We start from the raw sequence: 26,028 nt of genomic DNA, 5'->3' as shown, positions 1-26,028 counted from the left end.
TGTAAATATCATCGTTCCTTTAGTCAAATTTAAAGAGTTATTCAACCTTAACATTTTCAAATAAAGATTTTATTGTGGCACACATGTTGGAGCTACTCCCTCACTGTTGCAAACTTCCGGTTTTGAACCCAGTCAAGTTGCTGGTGTTGCACATTGTTCACAGTGCCATAATTGTTTTTTTTTTTTTGGAGTACTCTGACTTTCCTCTTAGGTTGCATGGAAACTTTGTGCAAGTTGGCTCAAGTCTCAGTGTGTACATATCCTGATAAGACTGGCTTTGGCCCAAAGTGACTGTAAAATTAGATTATGTGACTTTTGTAAATTGATGGATGCTCGTGGAAATTAGTGATTATATCAAAGGAATACTCACATCAATTAAATTTTGAAAATTTGCTGTTTTCACCATATTGCCTTTTTTTGCAGTCAACATCATCTGGGCAAAATATGGCACACTGGACCACATTGGAGGGGGAAAAAAAATCCTCACCTATTCAAGCCATGACCAATACCATTATGCTATATTCTAATACATACCTTGTTTTTTATTTAAGTGGATATATAATCCCCCTTTTTTAACTCATAAAAGTAACAATACTTTATTAAAAAAACAAAAATTAAGGAAATTTCAACACAGGTTGGAAAAACTATAGTCTGAGGAATGAGTGTGTTTATGCGCTTCATTAAATAAAAAGAAAAGATAAACTTGCATGCTGATTAAAATGAAACTAATTACAGATGTAGTTCTCTAATTATGTAACATTTTAGAAGATAGTTGTATTGTAAATATTCAGTGGTAGATGGTCATTCATGCTTAAGATAGTTTTAGGACAGAACCTGTAGTATTGCTTGCAAAACAATTCACTGTGTAAGGAGATTTTTCTATTTAATATTTGCACATACAGTGGGATAAAAGTACTAAGATAATCGTATTTAAGAAAATGTAAAAGTATGTAAAATGTAAAAGTATTGCATTAAAACACTGGAAAATATTATTTTATTTTTCAATATATAAAATAGCTTGCAGTGTTTTCCCCAGAATTTTATTCCAGCCGGGTGGCATGAAAAAGTAGCCAGGTGGGGTGGGACTGGGAAATTTGGTGGTGGAGAAAATTAAATGTGCTTTTATTAGTTAATTATTATTAATTTTTTTCCAATATTCAATATGACTTCCTTTTTGAAGGTTTGACACTTGTGGCAGAATATTTTTATTAAATTTAAGAAGTATCTAATTCAGGATCCTGCAACCCTAACAAAAATTTTAAATCACAAGTGTTATGACATAAACCAAGAGGCACAAGTATTGTCGCTGTTGGGAAGAAAAGTGAAAACTATGGAAAAAAAGTATGGGAAACCAAATGAAGAAAAATTTTAAAATATTCTTCAAAGCCAACTTGCACATGCAGAAGGTGTCTTCAGTTAAATATTTATTCTTCTTTTCTTCCTAGAAGCCCAGTTGTCTGCAGTTTTCCCATAATCAAAGCCCCCAGGATCTGGGCCCTCCAAGGAGATCAGCATGAGATTATTTAGAATGCTTTGATTCATGCAATTTCTCAAACATGTGTTGATCATTTTAAGGGCAGAAAACCCCTTTTCACATTCAGCTGTGCTCACTGGGATCACTAGCCCAACATGAGCTTGTTTGGCTAAATTTGGAAACGAATCTTTGAGCTCTGATGTTGTTGCCATTTTTAGTAAAATCTGTTTTGGACTGAAGTCTTTGTATGATTGACTTCTGGTCATTTTTGACACAACTGTCCATTCTTTCCTGCTATTTTGAAATTGTAAAATTGGAGGGCTACCATTTTTGGATTAATGACCGAAAAGAGCCCTGCGGGGGGCTGGTGCACTGCCCAGGGTTTGTTTCCTGCCTTGCGCCCTGTGTTGGCTAGGATTGGCTCCAGCAGACCCCGTGACCCTGAAGTTAGGATACAGCGGGTTGGACAATGGATGAATGGATGATCAAAAAGAATTTCAGCAGACTCACTTGAATCATGAGTTTCTGCATTGTAAACTTTTGAAAAGCTGGAAATAATTGGCATGTCAGGGAATCTTGCATCAAGGTGCTTGACAACTGTCTAGGTATTTATCATATTTTTATCATATCAATTTTGAATGACATTACATCACTCTGTGTATAAACAATGCAGAAATCTGACCATTCTTCTGCCAGACAATGATGTAGGCTTTGAAAATATTTTCAAAGTGTCTTTCAACTCCATGATGGACACTTTTGTTGCGAGCAAAACTGGCTAAATTTCGGTAAGATTGACATCTTGCTTTTGCCAAGTCTTAGATAAGTTGGACAACAAAGGTAATACATCTGAAAGCATCATCAGAGAGGAAACAAAATTGTACTTTTTGATTCATCTGCTTAATCCTTCAGCTGTGATGTCATTTCATTTAGTGGCCTCTCTTTCCAGCGCACCTATGATACTCATTATATACTGTAGTAATGACTGTACTGTGGAGTGCCCGGCTAAAAGATGCTAGGGAGAACATTGGCTTTTATTACAAATTTTGAATATTTATTCACACTTACTAATGTAACTATGATTTACTGAATTGTTTTTCATGGTCAAATTTCAACCACAGTGTCTGAGTGCTGTGCTGTTCAACCAAAAAATATAAAGACTAATGACAGAAAGCACAGTTTTCTTCTGTAGGTTTCAAAATAGTTCAGTTTTCTGTTTTGCAAGTGATTTAATTCACATTTTGTTATGTATTACAATTACAATTTATAGAATGTAAAAATAATAAATGTTTATGTACATTAGTGTTGTCTGAATCCAATCAACAGTGTAAGATCTTGTTCAGATTATTTCCAATCAAGAGGATACTTTATCAGTGAAATAATACGCTACTTATATGTTTCCATTTATAAATTACTAGCTGTGTAACCCAGCTTTGCCTGGGAAATTTTCTAAGACAATGGTGATACACCCATCCTTATATTTTAAAATCTGGCATGAAAGTGCCTTTGATTATTCTTTTTGCACCATATTTGTCATTATATTTAATGTACATAGTTAACAGTTAAATCTGTATACACAGTTTTGAGAAATTCAAATCCGTCAAAACATTTTTGAGATATTGGAGTACTTATTTTACTATTGTAGGTTGTGTTTTACTCCTAAATATTGATATATGTCCTTTATTAGTAGATAAATACCAGCCTAGATGTATCATCCTGCCAAATTTCCGCTTTTTAACTAGACAGGAAATACTGATCTTGTTGATGAGTGAGTGAGTGAGTGAGTTAGTCAGATACCATTACACTATATATAAAGAGACGGATAAGGATTATTTGTTATCACAATTCTAAAATGCCTTTTACTATAATAGTGTGTGTGTGTGTGTGTGTGTGTGTGTGTGTGTGTGTGCGCGCGCCAACATAACTAAGTAAGGTATAAAGGTATAAAAATGTACTACTTCTATTAGATAAGGTAATGCCTCAATCACAGCAGGGACTGAAGACAAGGAAAGGTGCCACAGGACAAATGCAGGGGTGTACACAGCCTTAACAGTTAGGAAGAAACATGGATTAGAGTTGATAATACACATCAACATGCAAGTGGAAGAAGGTGGACACTAGCATAGAAGGCATGATAATCCTTGAGTAAGCTGGTGTTTTTTAAAGGGAAACAGAGCATCCTCACAAGAAACTTGTAAATTTCTCCAAAATGCTACAAAGCAGGTAGCTCAGAACAACTTGCTCATTGAGAAAGAGTATAAAGCCAAGGCGTAAAAGCCACAGATGGCAACATCTCCTTTTTTTTTTGAAAGAGCACACAGTCCCCAAAAAGAAATGTATGACAAAACACTGTCCCTCAAACGGTGGAAAGATCTGGATCCTAATCACTTTTGAAAGATTTGGAGGTGCAGAGACATCAACTGCCCTACTTCGAGCTCTTGCCTGGTGGTCATATTGAAATTACAGAGCCACCTGTGAACCCACAATCAATTCCAGGGCTTATTCAGAAATTACACTGAGATTAAAGGCCTCTCTCTAAGTGAGGCATGAGGAAAATGAAAGATAAGTTTTTCTTGGAACTATAATAAACTAATTTTACTAGAAAACAGCAAATTACTCCTATACATTTCTTACAAATAGAAATGCAGCATTCATTGAAAATACTACTGCATTCTTTACAAATTTATTTGAAAGAGAACATGCCAAGATTACTATTGCTATAATTGATTTTTTTTAACAAATAATGAAGTCATTAGATTAGATTTGATTTGATTAAAAGCCTCTAATGCAACCCCTTTTTAAATACAGTACTATGCAATTACCTGATATTAACATTACCTATTGCAATTCGTCGCATTGTTGCACTTCTTGTAGGTTTCTCAGGCTCAAGTACCCAGGTCTGTTCATCTATTTCATCCATTACATCCCAAAACTGCTTTAAGGATTCCAGCATTGCCAGAAACTGGCTATGAATGTTCTTTAAGCAACTCTATGAAAGAAATGAGGAGCTAATTTATTATTGTTGTTGTTGAAAGTACAGGGGAAGAGTGCTGTTTTATTCCATTAAATTAAGAAACATTTTACCAATAATTCATATTTAACCTCTATTGAAACATTTTCTTCCTAATCCCTTTAAATCTATTTTAGAAATTAAAATAATTTATGTGTTTTAACAGCAATCACAAATATTGGGGAACAATATTTTTAGGCACTTTTCGTGGTATTAAGACTCTAAAATTATATAAAATTTTTGCTGATGGAGGGGAATATTATTATAGTTGCATAAGATTCTAAATATAAAAACTGTGCATATTCTCAATTCAATTTTTAAATTTCAATGCAAGATGCTATTCTGTCTAATTTCACAGTAGAACAAAGTGATGCTAACACTTTAAGCATGAAACCAGTGCAACTTTAATCTGTTTGACTAAAATTGTGACATTAATTCTGCAAAATCTAATGATCACTAAAGAGACAGGCATTTTACTCAGAAAATGTGATGGCGAGTTTATTGGTACAGCAACTCAAGCCAATTGTAAGGAAATAAATTAAACCTTTGTTATGGCTATTTTTTCAAACATGAAAATGTACAACTAATAGGTCCTATACGTATAAAAAAACAGTATTTCAGTTTTTAACCTTAATACATCTTCAGACAAATAATTAATTTTTATCATTTAACATTTTATTCTTGTATATGAAAAGAACCTTTAGTAATTTAGTAACGTTGTAACGGCCGACCCCTTTACCCAGCCGGCAGCTACACCTCTAAGACCTGTGGCCTGGATAATTTACTGAGAAATAATCGAACTATCAAGCCGTACTTCAAACCAATTAAACTTTTCCACAAAATCGACAGTGTAAATTTAAGTACACAAAAACAGGATGTAAAATTAAACGGATTAAATGTATTAAATGAAACAAGACATGCAAAAAACAGATATAAATATAAATATTCCTCCACCCCAGCAACAACAAGACACCACCAAATATAAATACAACAAAAACCCTCCCTTGCCCCTGTAACATATAACACACAACACGAATAACAAAATGACTGATAAACTGAATGATTGTGAACTTGAGTCCGGTTATAAAACTGTCCTGAACACGGATGACTGAACTAGCGGTAAATGCGTTGTTTGATTTTTCCCAGCGATTGGAGCAACCTCACCATGATTCCTCAGCGTATGGTGGATGGTGAATCGACCACGGGGTCTCAGCAGATGGAGGTTGAAAGACAGTCCGGCAAAATGAAAAGCAAACTGGTGAAAAAACAGCAAGTAAGTTGAAACGTGGTTCAAACAAAATGGTCTCCTTTCTCCTTCTCTCCTTCCCTCTCTCTTTCTCTTCTCCTTCCTGATAACTTAAATAGTCTATGTGACGGCTATGATTGATTAATTAAGAACAGGTGTTTTCCAGGTTTGCGGCTGTGGTCTCCTTCCATCATCCGTCCTCCTTTACGGGGACGGCATTAACTGATACACATACAAACAGCAAATGGGACAATGAAACGAGACACACTCAGAACTGACATTTAACACTAACTATGTGGCCCCGCTACATCCCCCGACCCCCCCACCCTCCACCCCCCAACCTTGGACAAGGGAGGGCCGAAGCACGCTTGTGATTGGCCAGATGGATTGTGTCTAGCCTGGAGTCAGTGCCGATACCCCTTTGAAACTGGAAATTAACAGGACCGGTTTGCAAGATGATCTTGGCTGGACCTAACCATTTAGACGCTAGCTTGGCAGACAACCTTTTGCTGGCATCCAAGAGATGGTGAGCTCTAATCCAGACCAAATCACCCGGGTGAAAGTGCGCTTCCTTACGCCGGGCATTATACAACTTGCCATGTCTGGATGTCGAACTCACCAACCTCTTTTGGATTCTCCGCCGTAATTCCTCCATTTTAAATAAATTATTGTAGCTGGTGGTTTCTGGACTAGGGGCTCTGGGAAGGAGTCGATCAAGCGGGCCCTTTAGCTGTCTGCCCAACGCAACCAAAGCAGGCGTCTCACCTGTGGCTTCATGCACAGCGGTGTTCAGGGCAAACCGGAGCTCGGGGAGCCATTTATCCCAATCCTGATGGCGTTCCCCCACATAGGAGGCGATCATGTTCTTCAGGGTCCGGTTCTCTCGCTCTGTCATGTTGGCCTGGGGATGGTAAGCTGTTGTCAGGTTTTTCTTCACTCCCCAGGCTGTATAAAGTTCATCTAGTACAGAGCTCGTGAACTGCGGACCCCGGTATGAGACGATGGTCTTCGGCACCCCCCAGTGGGTGAAGATTTCGTTCTTCAGGTTGGAGCATATCTTGTTAGTTTTAGCATCCACTAATGCAAACAGCTCCACCCACTTTAAAAAATAATTAATCACCACCATCAGGACGGTCTTCCTCGAGCTGGTAACAGGAAATGGCCCCATCAGGTCGACTCCCAAAGTCTCACCCGGTCCATCCGTGATTGTCGATTGTAAAAATCCTGCCGGTTTACCAGGTGGGTTTTTGAGCTGCTGGCAGGTTACGCACTTCTTCACGTGGTGGCAAACGTCTTTCCGGACAGACGGCCACCACGCAACCCCCAGGATCTGTAATAAAGTTTTTGTCCTTCCAAGGTGACCACCTAAAGGACTGTCATGATAGTAACTTAGAAAGTTGGGGATGAGCTCTTCGGGGACCACTAGTTGGTGTTGCAGACCCCCAAGGGAGGATGGAGTGGTCCTGTACAGAACCCCCTGGAGGTCCACGAAGTGTACCCGGTCAGTCCGCTGCTGCTCCAGTCCCTCCCTGATGCACTGGCAGAATGGACTGGTGGCTTGTGTTTGAGTCAGGTCTTCAAAGCTTCTTGGCAGAGGGAGGATCATCTTCTTTGCCTCTGCCAAACACACCATCCCCGGTGGCTCTGACACCCTGGCCAGAGCATCAGCCACGATATTGCCACATCCCTTCCGATAGGTCACCTTGAAAGTAAAGTTCTGGAGGCAGAGTACCCACCTGGTTAGACGGGAGGAGGTCTTCGGGTGATTAAATACCCAGGTCACAGCGTGATGGTCGGTGTACACTTCAAATTCAGCCTCCTCCAGATAGCGTCTCCATTTTTCCACAGCCCACACGACAGCCAAACACTCTTTTTCAGCTGTCGAATAATTCAGCTCAGCAGCGTGCAAGGCTCGAGAGGCGTACGCGATGACATGTTCAGCCTGGTGGATTTTCTGAGTGAGCATGGCGCCAAGCCCCAGGTTGCTGGCATCTGTTTGTACCTGGAAAGTGAGCTGCGGATCTGGCTGGGCCAGAACCGGCGGCTCTTGAAGGTGGCTCTTTAGTCGCCGACGCGCCCTGGCACTCTGTTGTCCACTCCCACAGGACATCTTTTTTTCTTAGGTTGTTCAAGGGAGCCGCTATATCAGCCATCCTGGGAATGAACTTATGATACCACCCCACTAACCCAAGGAAACGTAAAGATTTCAAATCCGTGGGCGTGGGGTAGTCTCGGATGGCTAAGGTCTTCTCGGGGTCTACAGCGACCCCCTCAGATGAAAGAATGTGCCCGAGGAAGCGTATGTGGGGTTGAATGAAGGTACACTTCTTTGTGTTCAGCGTAAGGTGCGCTTGATGTAATCGTTGGAAGATGGTGTCCAAGTCCTGGAGATGTTGTTTAATAGAAAGGGAGTAAACAATGACGTTGTTGATGTAAACAAAGTAGATCTTGCCTATCAACCCCCTCAGGACTTGTTCCATGAGCCGCTGGAAGGTGGCCCCAGCATTTTTAGGCCCAAAAGGCATGACTGTGAACTGGAACAAGCCTTCAGGGGTGATGACTGCCGTCTTCCCCTTACTCCCCTCATCAATCGGCACCTGCCAATAGCCACTGTGGAGGTCTAGTGTGCTGAAAACTGCAGCTCCATGCAGTGACTCCAGAATATCATGAACCAGGGGCATGGGATATGCGTACCAGGCTCGTCTTCCCGTTAACCCCCTGTAGTCTACGCAGAAACGATAGGTGTCATCCGTCTTCTTCACGAGGACCACAGGGGACGCCCAGGAGGAGGAAGATGGTTTGATTATTCCCTCGACGAGCATTCGATCAAGATGTTCTTTAATTATGCCCTTCTTTAGTGGAGAAACGTGGTAGGCTCTGTGCCTTATTGGAACTTCGTCCGAGGTGTGGATCACGTGGGTAACTCCACGGGCGACTCCTAATTTCTCAGTCCACACCTCGGCCCACTTCTTCAGCACTGGCCTCACCTCTTCGGGCTGTTCCTCCACTGGGGCTGCCGCCGAGGTGCTTGCGTCACTCCTCACTGCCGCGTAGAAGCCAATGAATTCTGAGCCCAGATCTTCTTTGGATTTATGAATGAATTTGCTTACCCCTTCCCCCGGCACCGTGTACCCCCTGGGACTGAGATGGATGGTCATCCTCATGGTGGTCAAAGAATCCAGCCCAAGGAGTAACGGGACTGACAGGTGCCGGTCATCCAGGACATATGTATCCATTTCCCAGGTGGTGAAGAGTACACTGTACCTCAAGGGGACTTTGCCTAGGGCCCTGTGATCACACCAATTTGCCAATACAAATTTGACAGACGGGGCAAATGTTAAGTTGTCTGTCGGTCAGCTAATCTTCTTCCACATGTTTGAGCGGATTAAGGTGTGATGGCTCCCTGTATCCACCATCGCATCCACCTGCCACCCCCGCAGCTTCACTGGGACGATCAGGAGGGATGTACTCGCTTGCATGATGGTGAGATCGGCTTCCGACCGGCAAGGTTTGGCTCGCTGGGGTTTTAGGGGCTGGGTTTCTCGTGTACTGGCTTGTACCTTGTTCCAGTACGTTTTTGAGTTTCCCCAGTTCCATTCCACTTGTGAGCCCACCTTCACCAGGTCTTCCATCGACCCCACAACCCCCCTGAGACCCCCAGCTAACTGCGGGTTACAGGCTTTAAGGATGCGGCGGACCACCTCTTCTTCAGACATAGCCGGCCGCCACTTCAAACACAAAGCCCGATATTCATAGGCAAAGTCCCGGATGGATTGCGATGGCAGTTGCACCATAAATTGCAGCTTGTTTTCCAGTTCAAATTCATAGTCATCCGGAAGAAAAGCCGCGAGGAAAGATCGACGAAAGGATTTCCAGTCTATAATGTTCTTCTTGGCCGTCAGCCACCAGCTCCGCACCGGCCCCAAGAGGGATGCCCCTATCACCCCCATAAGCTCTTCTGGGGTTAAAGGGTTAACAGCCAGATACGCCTCCCCGTCCTCCACAAAGTTGAGGACATCATTGATGTTATATGGAGCCCCTAACTTGGGAAAGGAAAAGCGCACCCCAGGAACAGAGGGCCGATTGATGTATTCACTCCCCCTACGAGACCCGTACAGCGTTGAATGACAGGGTGACTGACGTAATTTCTGGAGACTCCTTCAGACCTACCCCTGAAGAGTTTCTTGCCAGCGTTGATCCCACCTCTGGAGGCACAACACGATTTCCCGCCCCAGGAGTTGAACTTGCTCATTAAGGTATTCTTTTATCTCCTCCTGGGAGCTGCTGATGCGAGCCCGCACTTTCAGCAACCTCGCGGACTTACTCAACCAACTGGGTCAGTTGTTGCGCCAGATCTTCCCACGGAGGCGAGACATCCTCCAGGCATTTCTCCTCAGGTCCATGGTGATCTTCGAGGTACAGCGACTGCAATGAATCCACCACCTCCCGCACCGCTGAACACGCTCTGACCGTGACGTGCCATGCCCCGGCTACTCCATCATCTCACCGTGGCAAAGCAATGGTGTCGTCCTGCTTGGCACGCACTAAAGACATGTTAATTGGGGAACGTTTAAAGGCAGACAGCGATAGCATTAATTAAGATTCCTCAGAGAGGGCACCACTTATGTAACGGCCGACCCCTTTACCCAGCCGGCAGCTACACCTCCAAGACCTGTAGCCTGGATAATTTACTGAGAAATAATCTAACTATCAAGCCGTACTTCAAACCAATTAAACTTTTCCCCACAATCGATGGTGTAAATGTAAGTACACAAAAGCAGGATGTAATTAAACAGATTAAATGTATTAAATGAAACAAGACATGCAGAAAACAGATATAAATATAAATATTCCTCCACCCCAGCAACAACAAGACACCACCAAATATAAATACAACAAAAACCCTCCCTTGCCCCTGTAACATATAACACACAACACGAATAACAAAATGACTGATAAACTGAATGATTGTGAACTTGAGTCCGGTTATAAAACTGTCCTGAATACGGATGACTGAACTAGCGGTAAATGCGTTATTTGATTTTCCCGGCGATTGGAGCAACCTCACCGTGATTCCTCGGCGTATGGTGGATGGCGAATTGACCCCGGGGTCTCAGCAGATGGAGGTTGAAAGACAGTCCGGCAAAATGAAAAGCAAACTGTTGAAAAGGCGCGATGTGAAAAAACAGCAAGTAAGTTGAAACGTGGTTCAAACAAAATGGTCTCCTTTCTCCTTCATCTCTCCTTCCCTCTCTCTTTCTCTTCTCCTTCCTGATTACTTAAATAGTCTATGTGACGGCTGTGATTGATTAATTAAGAACAGGTGTTTTCCAGGTTTGCGGTTGTGGTCTCCTTCCATCATCCGCCCTCCTTTACGGGGACAGCATTAACTGATACACATACAAACAGCAAACGGGACAATGAAACAAAACGCACTCAGAACTGACATTTAACACTAACTATGTGGCCCCGCTACAACGTGAAAACTTAAAAAGTTTCTAGATTCTCTTGTTTCACACAATCATTTGCAAGAGTAAAAACTTGTTCTAGTGTACATCTTTGAAGGAAACTATAGCCAACTACAAAATAAATGAGTGAGTAATGTCTTACAGACATTAAAAAAACAAAGATTCAGAAAGGCTGAAGTAGGGCAAGGCAGTACAATTATGGTTAATGTTGCTGCTGCTTCGTACACTCAGCAGACTAAGTTTGCACCTGGTCATTTTCCATGTGGGGTTTGCAGGGTCTCCCCCTTGTCTGCATGGGTTTTTCTCTCTGTACTTGCATTATTCTCATCTTCTAAGATAAAGAAGGACAATCATTCACATTAACTGGTGTTTTCAAATTGGTCCTGTGCGAGTATGGCTTTGTGCATGAGTGGGCTCTACAAAGGACTGACACTGTCCAGGTCTGGTTTCAAAATTTGCCAGTCAAAATTTGATGAAGTGGGTCTAAGGATGCTAAATATGAAGTAAACCTACTGAGAACATATAGATTTTCAAACATTTGGTACGGAATGCATTTAAGTCTACCTTTAGATCTAAAAGTATAACCTATGCTGCAATTTCTACATGAAAGGAAGTAAGAAAATCATTTTTAACATGGGTTATGAATATTTATGTGTAATTACCAAAAATAGTTGTTGAATTAAAATATGACCGAAGCTGCAAGGTAATAATTTTATGTAAACTTTAATAAAGCAATGGAAAATATGATACATTTGTAAATCTTTATGCACAAATTAATGGCATCCAATAATATTTTAATACAACAGAAAAACTAATCTCTCTATTATAAAAAAAAAAAAATCCTGGAAAGCAAAAGCAAGGCGACGATATGTGATCTTCTCGGAAGACATTTAAAAGACCTGCGAGACAAAACAGACTTGCCATGGAAAGTCTCGCGGGGACCGTAAACATGAGACTTGGTGCCAAGGGATTGTCCCAGGGTCGTCTCGCGGGGTCGTGGAACATGAAATTCTAGCAAGACATGGCCTACTGTACTTACAAAAGATATCATTTAAGAGCACACCCATCAAAAAACATTCAGACGTATAAAAGCATGTAGCAAAAAACACATCCTGTGCTCTCAGCACGTATAAAGCGTATAAGGACCCAAAAAATAAAGACCCAAAGGCGTTGGAGAGAAAAAAAGGCAGATAAGAGATTATGAAAGCAGTGAAATTCCAAAGGCTCAAACAAATGATGGCGTGATACACATGCAGAGAAAGGTACAGAATATGAAAGCAGTAAAATTCTAAAGTATTGTAGCATCCCAGCCAGGTTGAGGCCTTTTTGGTTTTAAGTAAGTGACTGTTCGGTCCGATTGAGGGAGGGTGGAGTACAGCACGGAAGACTGGTAGCGGGGTATTGATTGATGTGGTAAGGAGGGCGAGACCCGGGGGAGGAGGGGTTAGAGAGAGTGCTAGAAAGTTGTGTTTGGAGTTAGGAAGTCGGCGATTGTTCGAGTAAAACTTTTGTGATACTTTATCATGTCAGTCGCTACAGTACCAAAGAAAAGATAAAAAAGATTGCATTACCACAAACAAAAGGTGATTAATCATCAGAACTAGGTGTAACTGAAAAAAAGCAAAGAGTAGACAACAAAGTCTTTTCGCATTTGCATCATTCAATGGACAAAATGAGAATTTACACAATAATGGACCATACACTATGGGAATCTGTGGTCCCGGAACAGTTATAGCAATGACAAGCTGAAGTTCAAAGAATACACAATTCAGTCAGGTGTATATTGATGATCACAGAGAAGCGATGCAAATTTTAACAGGCAAAAAGAAAGGTAATGTACAGTATATATTCCGGGAATAACATTTCACAACAAAGGAGATTGTGATATGCCATTCATATTAAAATGTTTACAGTTTACCGTCAGAATAACTTTTGCTATGACAATCAATAAATCACAGGGACAAATATTGGAAAAAGCCGGATTATTTATTAGAGAAACAGAAACGATAGTCGTTGCGTTGTCACAATGTGTTTCCAAAAAATATTGTTTTTAATGAAGCTTTAAAGTAAAAATGCAAATAATGAAATTGAAACAATTCCAAAGAAAAAATTTTTTTTTAATTGTATATACGATTAAACAAACACAGGGGTTGGCGAGCGAAGCCTGCTAGTAAGTTTATATAAATAAAAAAAAAAAAAGCACAAGGGTAGGGAACTAGGTGGTAGGGTTAATTATTATTGCAATTCAAATCATATAGATTAAGTGACTTTTTAAAAACATTTTTAGAGAAAAGCCAAGCTGGGCTTTTCTCTACATTCATAATGGCTAACATGGCACAACACCCTGGTACTAAAAACATTTTTGAATTAGTTTATACAATTTATAAATCTTAAAGTTAGTATTTACACACTTTTATCTTTCAATTAAAGGTAATCTGCAACATGAGGCAGCAAGAAATAATATTGATGAAATACTGTAGTTTAACCACAGTCCAAAGACATGCCGGTTAGGTGCATTGCCGATTCTAAATTGTCCCTAGTGTGTGTGCTTGGTGTGTGGGTGTGTGTGTGCTATGCGGTGGGCTGGCGCCCTGCCCGGGGTTTGTTTCCTGCCTTGCACCCTGTGTTGGCTGGGATTGGCTCCAGCAGATCCCTGTCAGCCTGTAGTTAGGATATAGCGGGTTTGATGAAGGATGGATGGATACTGTAGTTTAAATAGCTCACTGCACCAAAACTTTTTAAAAATGCAAAATTATGGAAACCTCTCATTTTCTTTGCAACATTTATAGATGAATGTATACTGGGACTTCAAGATGCAAAATTTCTTAAAGTTCCAAATATAAAACAATATAAGGGCACATAGCTATTAGCAGTAGTTCCAAACACTTCAGAATGATGAGAATGATTAGTCTAAGCATTTAAATCATATTTTTTTTTTCTGAAGCAGAAAACAAAATAAAAACAGCAAACAAGTTTGGTCCATTTCAAAAATGATGAAAGGGCTTTATTTTAATCATTATTTGTGCACATAATTAAAGGAGCACACTATGAAAAGTCATGTGTGAACTTTGGAAAAAAATGCAGCATGAAACAATGAAGTTGGTTTTTGTATAAATCACTAGAAAAGAGTGGTACAATTGACATCACTGGTCTAGTAAAGAGCTAGTGAAAGAATTCTAATCCCAATAATCAACATGGTGGCATACAGTATACTGCCTTCTTCGGGTAATTTATACAAACCAGCTGAATTATTTCATGCTGTGATTTTTTAAACTCTTCTAAATGAAAGAGCACTTTTCATTTTTAAAAAACTGAACATTGTAACTGTTCCCCTTTAGAGGAACACACCTTTATAACCAGTTTCTAGAAAGATTTTAAATATAATTTTCTGTTGCCTCTGATTGACAAAAATGATTGTTGGTGATGAATGACACAGTTTATATGTAAAATATATTTACTTCTGGGCACATTCAATAGACAGCATAGATTTTGTGAATTACCATTTTGTGATGCATATATCAGAATCATTTAAATGAAAGTGTTACTAAGAATGTGGCAACAAAAAGTTGGAATCTTTTTCTAAGGTTGTGTTTCTAATCGAACAGGACTTTTATTAGCGCTAAAGCCACAACCTGTGCTGAACCTCATCTGTAACATGGTGTAAGGGCAGGCTAGGAGATTACATTTAGTTGTGTCAGTTGCTCTTATCGTCATTGGTGAGACTGAAAAAACCTGGAATAAGCCTGACGTGTTGAATTAGGTGGGGCTTGCATGCTTGCAGCATGGAATATATACACCCGCAATGTCAGCTTTGTGCATTCACTGCTGCATCTTTTCAGCAGTTGTAGTAGTGAAATCCAGAAATACAATATATGTATTTGATTTGTTGTTAAATGTGAGTTGTTAACCAAAATCTCCCGCTAAAGTCTAATATGAAGTAGTATATTTTCTATCCCAGAAGTTGTAGAGTCACAGTTTAAAGAATTAACGGTACCGGTTTTAGGATAGACAATAAACACTTATAATTTTTGCATCTGTTTTAAAGCCCTCAACCAGGATTTTATAAAAGAGTGTTCCTGGAAATTTCACTTCAATTACCATATTCTAGTATTTTCAGTAGTCCCACAGTCCTGAAATCTTTCCTTTTTGATCTATCATGAGTTTTATACCATTCAACTACTAAAGAAGTTATTCTTTCAATCAGTGGCATTCTCTATTCATTCCAATTGTTCATCCTTAAGGTAACTTCAAGCACTTCAGTTTTATTCTAAGTTCATTTAATTTTCTATGTTACTGTAGATATCTCCTCTGTCTTCTCTCAGGTTTACTGTAAAACATTTATGTGAATATACCTCTTTTATCTTTTATTTAAAAACTCAAATCACTTAATTTAATGTTCATTGACTATATATCCATCATAAACGCACAGCTATCATTGTGCTTTGATGGCAATGAGTAGCCAGTGAGCGTCAGTAGAGTAGGGTGACACATATTGTGTTTGATGACCTTCTAGATGGAAATAATAAGCAACCCCAGGACTTGTTTGGCAGCATGAATGTAATGAGCCCTTTCTCCCTGAATTTCAGACTCTCCAGAATGGAAAGCTTGCTTGTTATCTCAGGCACTGCTGTCCCATGATTTAAGACCTATCAAGCCAACAAGCAAGAATGTGTCAGCAAGTCCAACTTAGTGCAGTCACAAATGGAGCTCCTAGTGTCTCCAGCTTTGGTTGTCTTCTGTTCTGCATCTATATGTCTGCCCTAGTCTACATTTATTATTTGTTCCTTTGGACTAGGTCATCAATTTTATGAGAAGAATACTTAGATTTATTTAAGTGTTTTTAAATTGGATGCTCATTAGAGATCTACCAGCTCCTGGCCTGCTTTGAAGAAATTAAATGCTGAATGGAGAACAACCCTTTAAAATTAGACTACAACTCAACAAAATTCATTCTAAATGGCACTGATGCCAACCCTGTTTATTCAATCTAGGCGGCACTGCTATCAAACATTTATCTTCTGAAAGGAATCTTATTTTTCATTCCTCACTTTATAAAACTGACATGAATCATTAAGAAAGCTTTTTACTTGCACCTCTGCAACATATCCTGTGCTCACTCATATCTCTTCTATTCTGATAACCTTGTTCATGTTTTCATCACTTCCCATGTTGAAATTTATAATTCCCTGTTGACGGGTGTATCGTCTAATCTATTATCTAATTTCTGCAGCAAGAATCCTCTCTCAGACTCATATAAAACCTGTTCTGTTCAGTGTTCACTAGCTCCTGGTGTTTTGTGTATGACTGAACACAAAATCATGTTACTGTAATCTTGCACCAAACTATAGCACTAAAGCAGTAAATTCCTGAGGAACACTCTGTCTTTCTTGGAATCCTAAGAGTGACAGAGCTTTCAGCTCTATTACAATCAGTCCCTAAAGAGAAGAAGCTTCAGTTATGTCTATTTAAGAAGGCCCTACTCTCAGTTCACTCTGTCCAAGAGCTTAGAGTAATACACGGTATCACAAATTATGTTTTTTTTAACTGTTTTCTAGAGTTTCACATACTATTTTACTATGTTTAAGTCAGAACTTGTGTTTTATATATTTATTATGTATGTCTATTATCATTAATAACATATGAAATTCACCCGTAACATTCCAAACATTATCCATTCTGTATGTCTCAGCTGAGCTTCTTTGAATTATTTTGTTAAATAAAAATCTGCCACCTGGCCAAGGTTATTGTAGTTTTGCTTTTTATATTAGTTTTTATTTCTATATTTTTTCTGACCTTACTTGGAAATTCAGTTTAGTTTTAGTTATCCTTCATCATATATTTTTAGTTTTAATTTAGTTTTTCTTTCACAAAGACATTTCTATTTTATTTGTATACTGTATCTATTAGTTTCAGTTTTAGTAATTATGGTATGGTTAAAGAGCTAAAATGTAGTTTAGTTCTGTGTCAAAATCAGACAGAACTGTAGACTTAATGGATTGGGATATGTTAGTGGAAGCTTACTACACTACATGGTTAACTATAAGGTTTTGTTTTTGTTTGTTGGAAACAAGCAGAATCAAAACCAGATATTGAATATGAACAATTGTATACAATTTTATCATTTTTAAAATACTTTCTATGTCATTTATGCTGAACAAATGTGTGCTGGTTGTTGGCACTTTTTATCTTTTCCTTTTACTGCCCTTAATGGGCCAATTTGTAATGAAATTTAGGTGAATTTTAAGGTTTGAGGGCTTGGGTTTTTTTTTTACTGTAAATGTCTATACCACACAACATATCTCACTCCAAGACAATGTGTTTATAATGAATGCCTTCAATATTGCATAAAAAAAATCTCCCATAACCGGGTTTTCATTTTCTGCCAGCTATATTGATTTCTGATCCCATCTCAGGCACATACAATTTATAAACAGAATTTTTCCACCTGCAGCAAATCTGTCTTAACAGCATTATAGGCCCCCGGGCCAGCAGTGCACTGGGGCCCCTATCTACACAACCACTCACAGGAATAAAAATGTAAATGGTCAATAAAATTAAACATATATTTATTGTATTGGTGTTTCCAAAAAATCAGTGTTTAAACATTAAAAATGCTGTGCAGCAAAGATTGATCAACACCAATGTCTGAACAATATAACATGAACACAAACACTTCAACATATAAATGGTACTCGATTGGTAAACCATACAGATGGAGATAGCACAGTATGAAATTACTATAAATTACTTATTAATAATTATGTGTTCAACACAGACATTTGCAAAATTTATTTGCAGAGAATTGAGTTGACGTTAACATATACGCTTTTACGTTATGTAGTGCGTGAGAGCTGTACACATACATGCACATGAGGTTGCAGAGGTGACTGTGATACTAAATCAGAGGTGAATGCCAATGTCCACTTGTAACACAATAACGAATATTTAAAGCTTAGTATAGTATTTATTGACAGCAAGTCACAACATATATAGATTAGCATTGGGCCCCTAAGCTTGTGGGGAGCCCGGGCAACTACCAGCGTGCCCATGCGTTAAGATGGCCCTAACCTGCAGGCCTGACAACATACGTATATTTAAAAAAAAAAAAAAAAAATCAGAAAATATATACTACTGTGTTCTGACAGGTGTGATCATGAAAATCATGTGGGCTTAAGAAGAACAGGACTCTTAGGTTTGACTCAATTTGCAGACTCCACCAGACTCTCTTGAGGGAAACCAAGAAAGACAAGCATTTAGTGTCAAGGTTAGGGGTAGTGAGATTTGAATAGCCCATCCATAAGAACAGTAAACCCTTAATGAGCAATCAAGACCAGGTAATCGGTTTTTGGACGGGCACAAAACAACAGCCATCATCTGAGATTAGGAACAATAAATACATTCAAAAGCGGGATTGACTACTGCAATGCGGTGTTCACTGGCTGTTCAAACTGTTATTTATACAGCCTCCAGTTAATCCAAAATGCTGCTGCGAGAATTATTACAAGAACAAGATAAGTTATTAAATCCTTTCAATGTCTCCTGGTTAAATTTTGGGCAGATTTCAAAATCCTCCTCTTAACATATAAAGCATTAAATTGCCAAGGTCCGGCTTACTTGTCTGAACTTATCATGACTTAAAAACCAGAGTGCACATTAAGATTTCAAGATGCTGGTCTGCTTATGATTCCAAGGATTTAATAAAATAACGGTGGGAGGTCGAGCCTTTAGTTACAGGGCCCCTAAACTGTGGAATGGCCTGCCTGCCATTATAAGAGATGCCCCTTCGGTCTCAGCTTTTAAATCCCGGCTGAAGACTCACTATTTCAGAATATAAAGAGTGGGATGGGATGAAGATCATCACTGGCTGCAGCTCAAAGTGGGCTGCCACCATCAAGAGAGACGTGGAGAGAGCAAACCAGATGAACAACTTCTTTAACAGGTTTGACCACCCTAACGCACTCTCACCTCAGAGTACTGCACCCTCCACCCATCCTTCTGCTAATACCAGCATAAGAGAGAGTTTCCCCCAACCCACAATTACAGCAGCCCAGGTAAGCAGAGTGCCAAGGAGACTTCGTGCCAGCAAAGTGGGTCCAGATGGAGTTTTGCCACAACTGCCTGTGCGCTGGAGCTGTGGAGTCCTCTACAGCGCAAATTCAACCTGAGCCTGGAACAGGGGAGAGTCCCGAGGCTTTGGAAAACATCTTACATCACCCCAGTCCCAAATGTATTACCTCTTAGTGAGTTGAATGACTTCTGGCCTGTTGCCCTGACATCACATGTGATGAAGACCATGGAGCGGCTGCTGCTTCACCATCTGAGGCCACAAGTCTGCCACGTCCTCGACCCTCTGCAGTTCGCATACCAGGAGAAGGTGGGAGCGGAGGATGCCATCATCTATATGCTACACCGATCCATTTCCCACTTGGACAGAGGCAGTGGTGCTGTAAGAATTATGTTTCTGGACTTCTCTAGTACCTTCAACATCATCCAACCTCTGCTCCTTAGGGACAAGCTGACAGAGATGGGAGTAGATTCATACCTGGTGGCATGGATCGTGGACTATCTTACAGACAGACAGACCTCAATATTTTTCATTTTTCATTTCCGGCGCCGCATCCGAGTGGCAGCCTTTCCAGCAGCTCCGTGTATTACTTTATCTTTTTACCTTTTTTTCTATTTTTTTTTCTCTATTTCACTGATCACTTCTACCACTTTCTTTTATGTGTAATCGCTCCTGGACACTTTTTACTATTTTTACTACTTGACATGGATTTTTACACTCTGAGACTCACCTATTCAAGTAGTCAACTTAAAGCACTGAGAAGAAATGCTCATGCCGGTGTGGTTCCTTATTTAACTGACGAGGTAAGAAGACGATATCGGGGCAGCCGAGCCGGTGCAAAGATAAAAGATAATATAAAAGCCAGGCAACTTGAGAGAAAATGGCGTTATAAACCGTCTGTGCCTTCTGTGATCCTGGGAAATGTGAACTCACTACCAAATAAGATCGACGAATTGGCTGTGATGGTGAAAAATGTCAGAAACTACAGAGAATGCAGCTTGCTCTGTTTTAGTGAAACGTGGCTAACAACTACCATCCCAGATGCGAACGTGGACCTACCTGGGTTTAGCACAGTTAGAGTGGACAGAGATGCAAGTACCTGCGGGAAGAAGAAAGGAGGAGGACTCGCTCTCTATGTCAATACAAAGTGGTGCAACTCAGGACATGTAAACGTTAAAATCTCCACTTGCTGCAGGGACATCGAACTGTTGGCCGTAAGTCTGTGTCCCTATTACTTGCCCAGAGAGTTTGGACACGTGATTGTTGTTATTGTTTACATCCCTCCTCAAGCTGAACGCGGAGATGGCGAGTGACATCATCCATTCCGCAGTTGCTAAGTTACAAACACAGCACCCTGAGGCACTTGTGCTCATCTCTAGAGACTTTAACCATGTGACATTGGACAAAAAATTACCTGCCTTCTCCCAGTACATGGATTGTAACACCCGGGGAAATAGGACTATCGACCTACTGTATGCAAACGTTAAAGACGCATACAGCACCACCCCGCTGCCTGCGCTTGGGAAAGCAGATCATAACCTGGTTCTGCTTCAGCCTCACTACAAACCAAGAGTGAAGGCGCTATCTACAACCACACGATCATTCAGGAAGTGGTTCCCTGAGGCAGAGCAAGCTCTGAGAGACTGCTTTGGAACTACAGACTGGGATATACTGCTGGGGTCACATAGTGAGAACATTGAAGAGGCTGTTGACTGCACAACTGATTACATCAACTTCTGTATGGACATTGTAGTTCCAGTAAGAACAGTACGCTGCTATGCTAACAACAAGCCATGGATTACAAGTGACATGAAAGGCCTTTTGAACCAGAAGAAAAGGGCTTTTAAAGACGGTGATCAGCATGAGCTCAAGCGCGTGCAGAAGGAACTCCGAGTCCAGCTCAGGGAGGCGAAAGAGCAGTACAGGAGGAAGCTGGAACAGAAGTTGCAGAATAACAGCATGAAGGAAGTGTGGGATGGGATGAAGATTATCACTGGCTGCAGCTCGAAGCGGGGTGCCACCATCGAGACAGACGTGGAGAGAGCAAACCAAATGAACAACTTCTTTAATAGGTTTGATCACCCTAACCCACTCTCACCTCAGAGTACTGCATCCTCCAACCATCCTTCTGTTGATACCAGCATAGGCGAGACATCCCCACCCACAATTACAGCAGCCCATGCGAGCAAAGAGCTGAGAAGACTTCGTGCCAGCAAAGCAGCGGGTCCAGATGGAGTATCGCCACGACTGCTGAAGGCCTGTGCGTTGGAACTGGGGAGTCCTCTACAGCGCATCTTCAACCTGAGCCTGGAACAGGGGAGAATCCCGAGGCTTTGGAAAACATCTTGTATCACCCCAGTCCCAAAGGTATCACGTCCTAGTGAGCTGAATGACTTCCGGCCTGTTGCTCTGACGCCACATCTGATGAAGACCATGGAGCGGCTGCTGCTTCACCACCTGAGGCCACAGGTCTGCCACGCCCTCGACCCTCTGCAGTTCGCATACCAGGAGAAGGTGGGAGCGGAGGATGCCATCATCTATATGCTACACCGATAGGCAGTGGTGCTGTAAGAATTATGTTTTTGGACTTCTCTAGCACCTTCAACACCATCCAACCTCTGCTCCTTAGAGACAAGCTGACTGAGATGGGAGTAGATTCATACCTGGGGGCATGGATTGTGGACTATCTTACAGACAGACCTCAGTATGTGCGTCTCAGGAACTGCAGGTCTGACATTGTGGTCAGCAACACAGGAGCGCCGCAGGGGACTGTACTTTCTCCGGTCCTGTTCAATCTATATACATCAGACTTCCAATACGACTCGGAGTCCTGCCACGTGCAAAAGTTCGCTGATGACACTGCTATTGTGTGCTTCATCAGGAGTGGGCAGGAGGAGGAGTATAGGAACCTAATCAAGGACTTTGTTAAATGGTGCGACTCAAACCACCTACAACTGAACACCAGCCTGATCTGAACACCGTGATCATCAGAGGTGACTGTGTGCAGAGGGTGAAGACCTATAAATACCTGGGAGTGCAGCTGGATGATAAATTGGACTGGACTGCCAATACTGATGCTCTGTTTAAGAAAGGACTGAGCCGACTATACTTCCTTAGAAGGCCATTGTCTTTCAACATCTGCAATAAGATGCTGCAGATGTTCTATCAGATGGTTGTGGCAAGCGCCCTCTTCTACGTGGTGGTGTGCTGTGGAGGCAGCATAAAGAAGAGGGATGCCTAACGCCTAGACAAACTGGTGAGGAAGGCAGGCTCTATTGTAGGCACAGAGCTAGACGGTTTGACATCCGCGTCAGACCGACGGGTGCTGAGCAGGCTCCAGTTAATCATGGAGAATCCACTGCATCCACTAAACAGGATCATCTCCAGACAGAAGAGCAGCTTCAGCAACAGACTGCTTGCACTGTCCTGCTCCACTGACAGACTGAGTAGATTGTTCCTTCCCCACACTATGCGACTCTTCAATTCCACCCTTTGGGGGGTGGGTGGCGGGGGGGTAAACATTAACATTATACAAAGTTATTGTCTGTTATACCTGCATTTTTATCACTCTTTAATTTAATATTGTTCTTTATGTATGCTGCTGCTGGAGTATGTTAATTTCCCCTTAGGATTAATAAAGTATCTTTCTATCTAGCATATCCTGACTAGAGTTGCTGATTAACTGTACAGACTGCATCTCTATTGTTAGTCATTAGTACTAAAACATAAGTAACATGATAATTATAATTTGTTACTAACCCTCACCTATTCTGTTTCTCTTCTTGGTACTCAAATGTGGCACTTGGTGCCACGGTCCACCTGCCAAGTTGTTTTGCCTGCCTAAGGTAAAATCATCCCTGATAGAAGATCGCAGGAATTGTGGGATAGAGTGGTCCTTTCATCGAATTGTTTCAGCTGTGGAATGGCCAAATGGGGGTGGCAGCTTGATGGCTGAGGTGTCCAGGACTCCAAACAAATCCAAATCATATTGTGATATCATCTACTGTTAAATTCTGCTCCGTACTTGTAATTTTTTTCTTTTTATACTGTATTTAGGATTTGTTCTGTTTTGTGTATTGTATTGTATTGACCCCCTTCTTTTTGACACCCACTGCACGCCCAACCTACATGGAAAGGGGTCTCTCTTTGAACTGCCTTTCCCAAGGTTTCTTCCATTTTTTCCCTACCAGGGTTTTTTTTGGGGAGTTTTTCCTCGTCTTTGTAGAGAGTCAAGGCAGGGGGGTTGTCAAGAGGCAGGGCCTGTTAAAGCCCATTGCGGCACTTCTTGTGTGATTTTGGGCTATACAAAAATAAATTGTATTATATTGTATTGTATTGTAAACCAGTTTATCCAGAGCAGGATCACAAGAACCTGGAGCCTACCCCAGCAGGTTTGGATGTAAGGTAGAAAAAATCCCTGGTATGCAATATGTATGATATGGCTGATGTTAAGAACATAATGAATATGTTATTTCAACTATCTATTTTGAGAGAGAGAGAAAAATTGAAACAGAGGGACAAATATTTTAAAACAGAATTCTGTTACTGGATTATTTTCACAATGTCAGGTATTTTGAGCTATGAATATAAATTAAAAAAAGATCAATTAATAAATAAAGAATAAATACAAAAACACACTAGTATGTTTAGTTTTTCACCAGTTGGCAGACTCACTTCGTCTGCCTACCTACTTGTAATTCAGTAGACACTGCCAACTCAGGAATTTTATAAGGTTTGTATCGCTACATTGTTAAATGACTTTTTTTAAAGCAAAAGTGATTGGTCAGTAACAATATGCTGATCTTGTATGATGACTGTCAGTCTCTCGATCAGTGCCGTTTTATTTTCAGAAAAGATTTCTCCTGTGTGAAGTGGCAGGCGAATTATTGTCAACAAAAAGCAGGTACCTGAGAAATAAACTGAAACATTACTAACTCGTGATTTTTCTGTCCATATAGTAAAGGTTTTGTTGATCAACGCAATCCGATTTCAGGCATTTGAATTATATCAAGCACAAAGAAAGGTGGCACAGTAAATCGCTTTCTATTTCACTGGCTTTACGCGCCCATATTCAGCATGCTCTGTCACTGCAAATGCTTCATGAACACCCGCCCTCCATTACCAGCCACCATTCGCAGGATGAATATACAGTATATGGGCAGCTCCAATGTTTTAGAGTTAAAAGTTACAAGTTAAAGACTAATCGCAAGAATATTCATTCAAAAATGAAAAGTAAAAATATTTTTAGTATATTATTATTTTATCTCAGTTAGTCTTTCCGCTACTTTAATAGTTTTGTTTAGTTTTTCATTTCGGCTTTATTAATTATTTTATTTTAGTTTACAAAAATGTTTTTTTAATAATAGTTTAGTGTTGATTTTAGTTTTCGTTAACTATAATAACCTTTTACTTTTTTCCATTTTATAAAGATTTCACCCAGTATCTCAGAAGTTGTTAAAGATCTATCCAGCTCATCTATACATGACGCCTGAAACAATATTTATTTAAATTTTAATACAAAAACCTGTTGTTCAACCATTATGTTTTAATTACAGTCAAACATGTACTTCAACTTATATTATCAGTAAACTAAGTTGTTTCTCCTTGCCTTGTAACTTCAGCTCCAGTTGCATCACTAAATACTGCAATAGCACAGTGAACTGTTTTTATTTTAGATTGATATTAATTTAAAAAAAATAACAATCCATACAATTAAATCAAACTTAACAAAACCAAAATTCAATCCCCACCCAAAAGAAAGAGAGGACAATCAGTGAACAAAGCAAATCTTTGAAAGCAGCATTGAAAGAAGAGTATTCTTTTCCCCAATATAGAAGCTTATTCTGAAATGTTATTGATTATATCCTGTGTAATAAGCAAAACACTTCCACAAAGGAAAAAAGTTGGGGACCGCCCCTGTATAAGGTCCGATGGACAAAAGAAAAAATGAGGAGGCAAAATATGTGATCAAAAACCACTTACACAGAAGTTGATAACGTGTATATGTATTTAAAAAAGAAGTTGCAACGGAAAAAACTGCTTTATAAGGCATATAAGACTAATGACTTGCAAAGTGAATCATAAAGCGCATGAGAACATGAGGGCAACCATTAAGATGGTTATCAGGGAGGCAAAAAGACAGCTGGAGAAGAATATAGCAGATAAGGCGAAAGAACACCCTAAGAGATTCTTTCAGTATTTTAGTAGTAGTCAAGGAGGAGGTCAAGTGCATCAGGAATAGTAAAGGGGAATTAAAAGATACAGACAGTAAAATAGCGGATGCTTACATTTTTCTGAAGTGTTTACAAGTGAGCAAGTGGATAACCTCCCAGAGGTAAATGCGACTACTAAGGAGGTACTGAGGGATTTGGAAATTGTAGAGGGAGAAGTGCTGCTCAGATTAAATAAGATGAAATCAAACAAATCACCAGGTCCAGATAATATATATCCTTGTGTTCTTAAGGAGGCTAGTGAGTACATATATAAACCCTTGACACATATTTTTAGGAAGTCACTGTGCACTGGAGAGATTCCGAAGGACTGGAAAATGGCAAATATCATCCTATTATATAAAAAAAGGTGACAGGACAGATCCAAGCAACTATAGGCCAGTAAGCTTAACATGCATCACAGGAAAATTAATGAAAGAAATTATTAAGGATAAGATTAAACAACACATGGCAAGGACAGGAGTTATTCTGAAACATTCAGCATGGGTTCAGAAGAGGGAGGTCATGTTTTACTAACATGCTGGAATTCTATGAGGAG

General features: G+C 40.3%; 1 protein-coding gene across 3 annotated transcripts in view; it reads right to left on the bottom strand.

The window, feature by feature from the left end:
• The window catches only part of fancl (FA complementation group L), a 132,225-nt gene that overhangs the window by 12,789 nt on the left and 93,408 nt on the right, over positions 1-26,028 (bottom strand). For all 3 annotated transcript variants that reach the window (XM_039738967.1, XM_039738969.1, XM_039738966.1), the window contains exon 9: positions 4,310-4,460. In XM_039738967.1, coding sequence (XP_039594901.1) covers positions 4,310-4,460 — 151 coding nt within the window. The remainder of the gene's footprint in view (positions 1-4,309; positions 4,461-26,028) is intronic.

Source organism: Polypterus senegalus, chromosome 16 (genome assembly GCF_016835505.1).
Source record: "Polypterus senegalus isolate Bchr_013 chromosome 16, ASM1683550v1, whole genome shotgun sequence".
Classification (NCBI taxonomy): domain Eukaryota; kingdom Metazoa; phylum Chordata; class Cladistia; order Polypteriformes; family Polypteridae; genus Polypterus; species Polypterus senegalus.
Note: the sequence above shows the minus strand (reverse complement) of the source record. Positions and strands in the feature narration are given on the sequence as shown.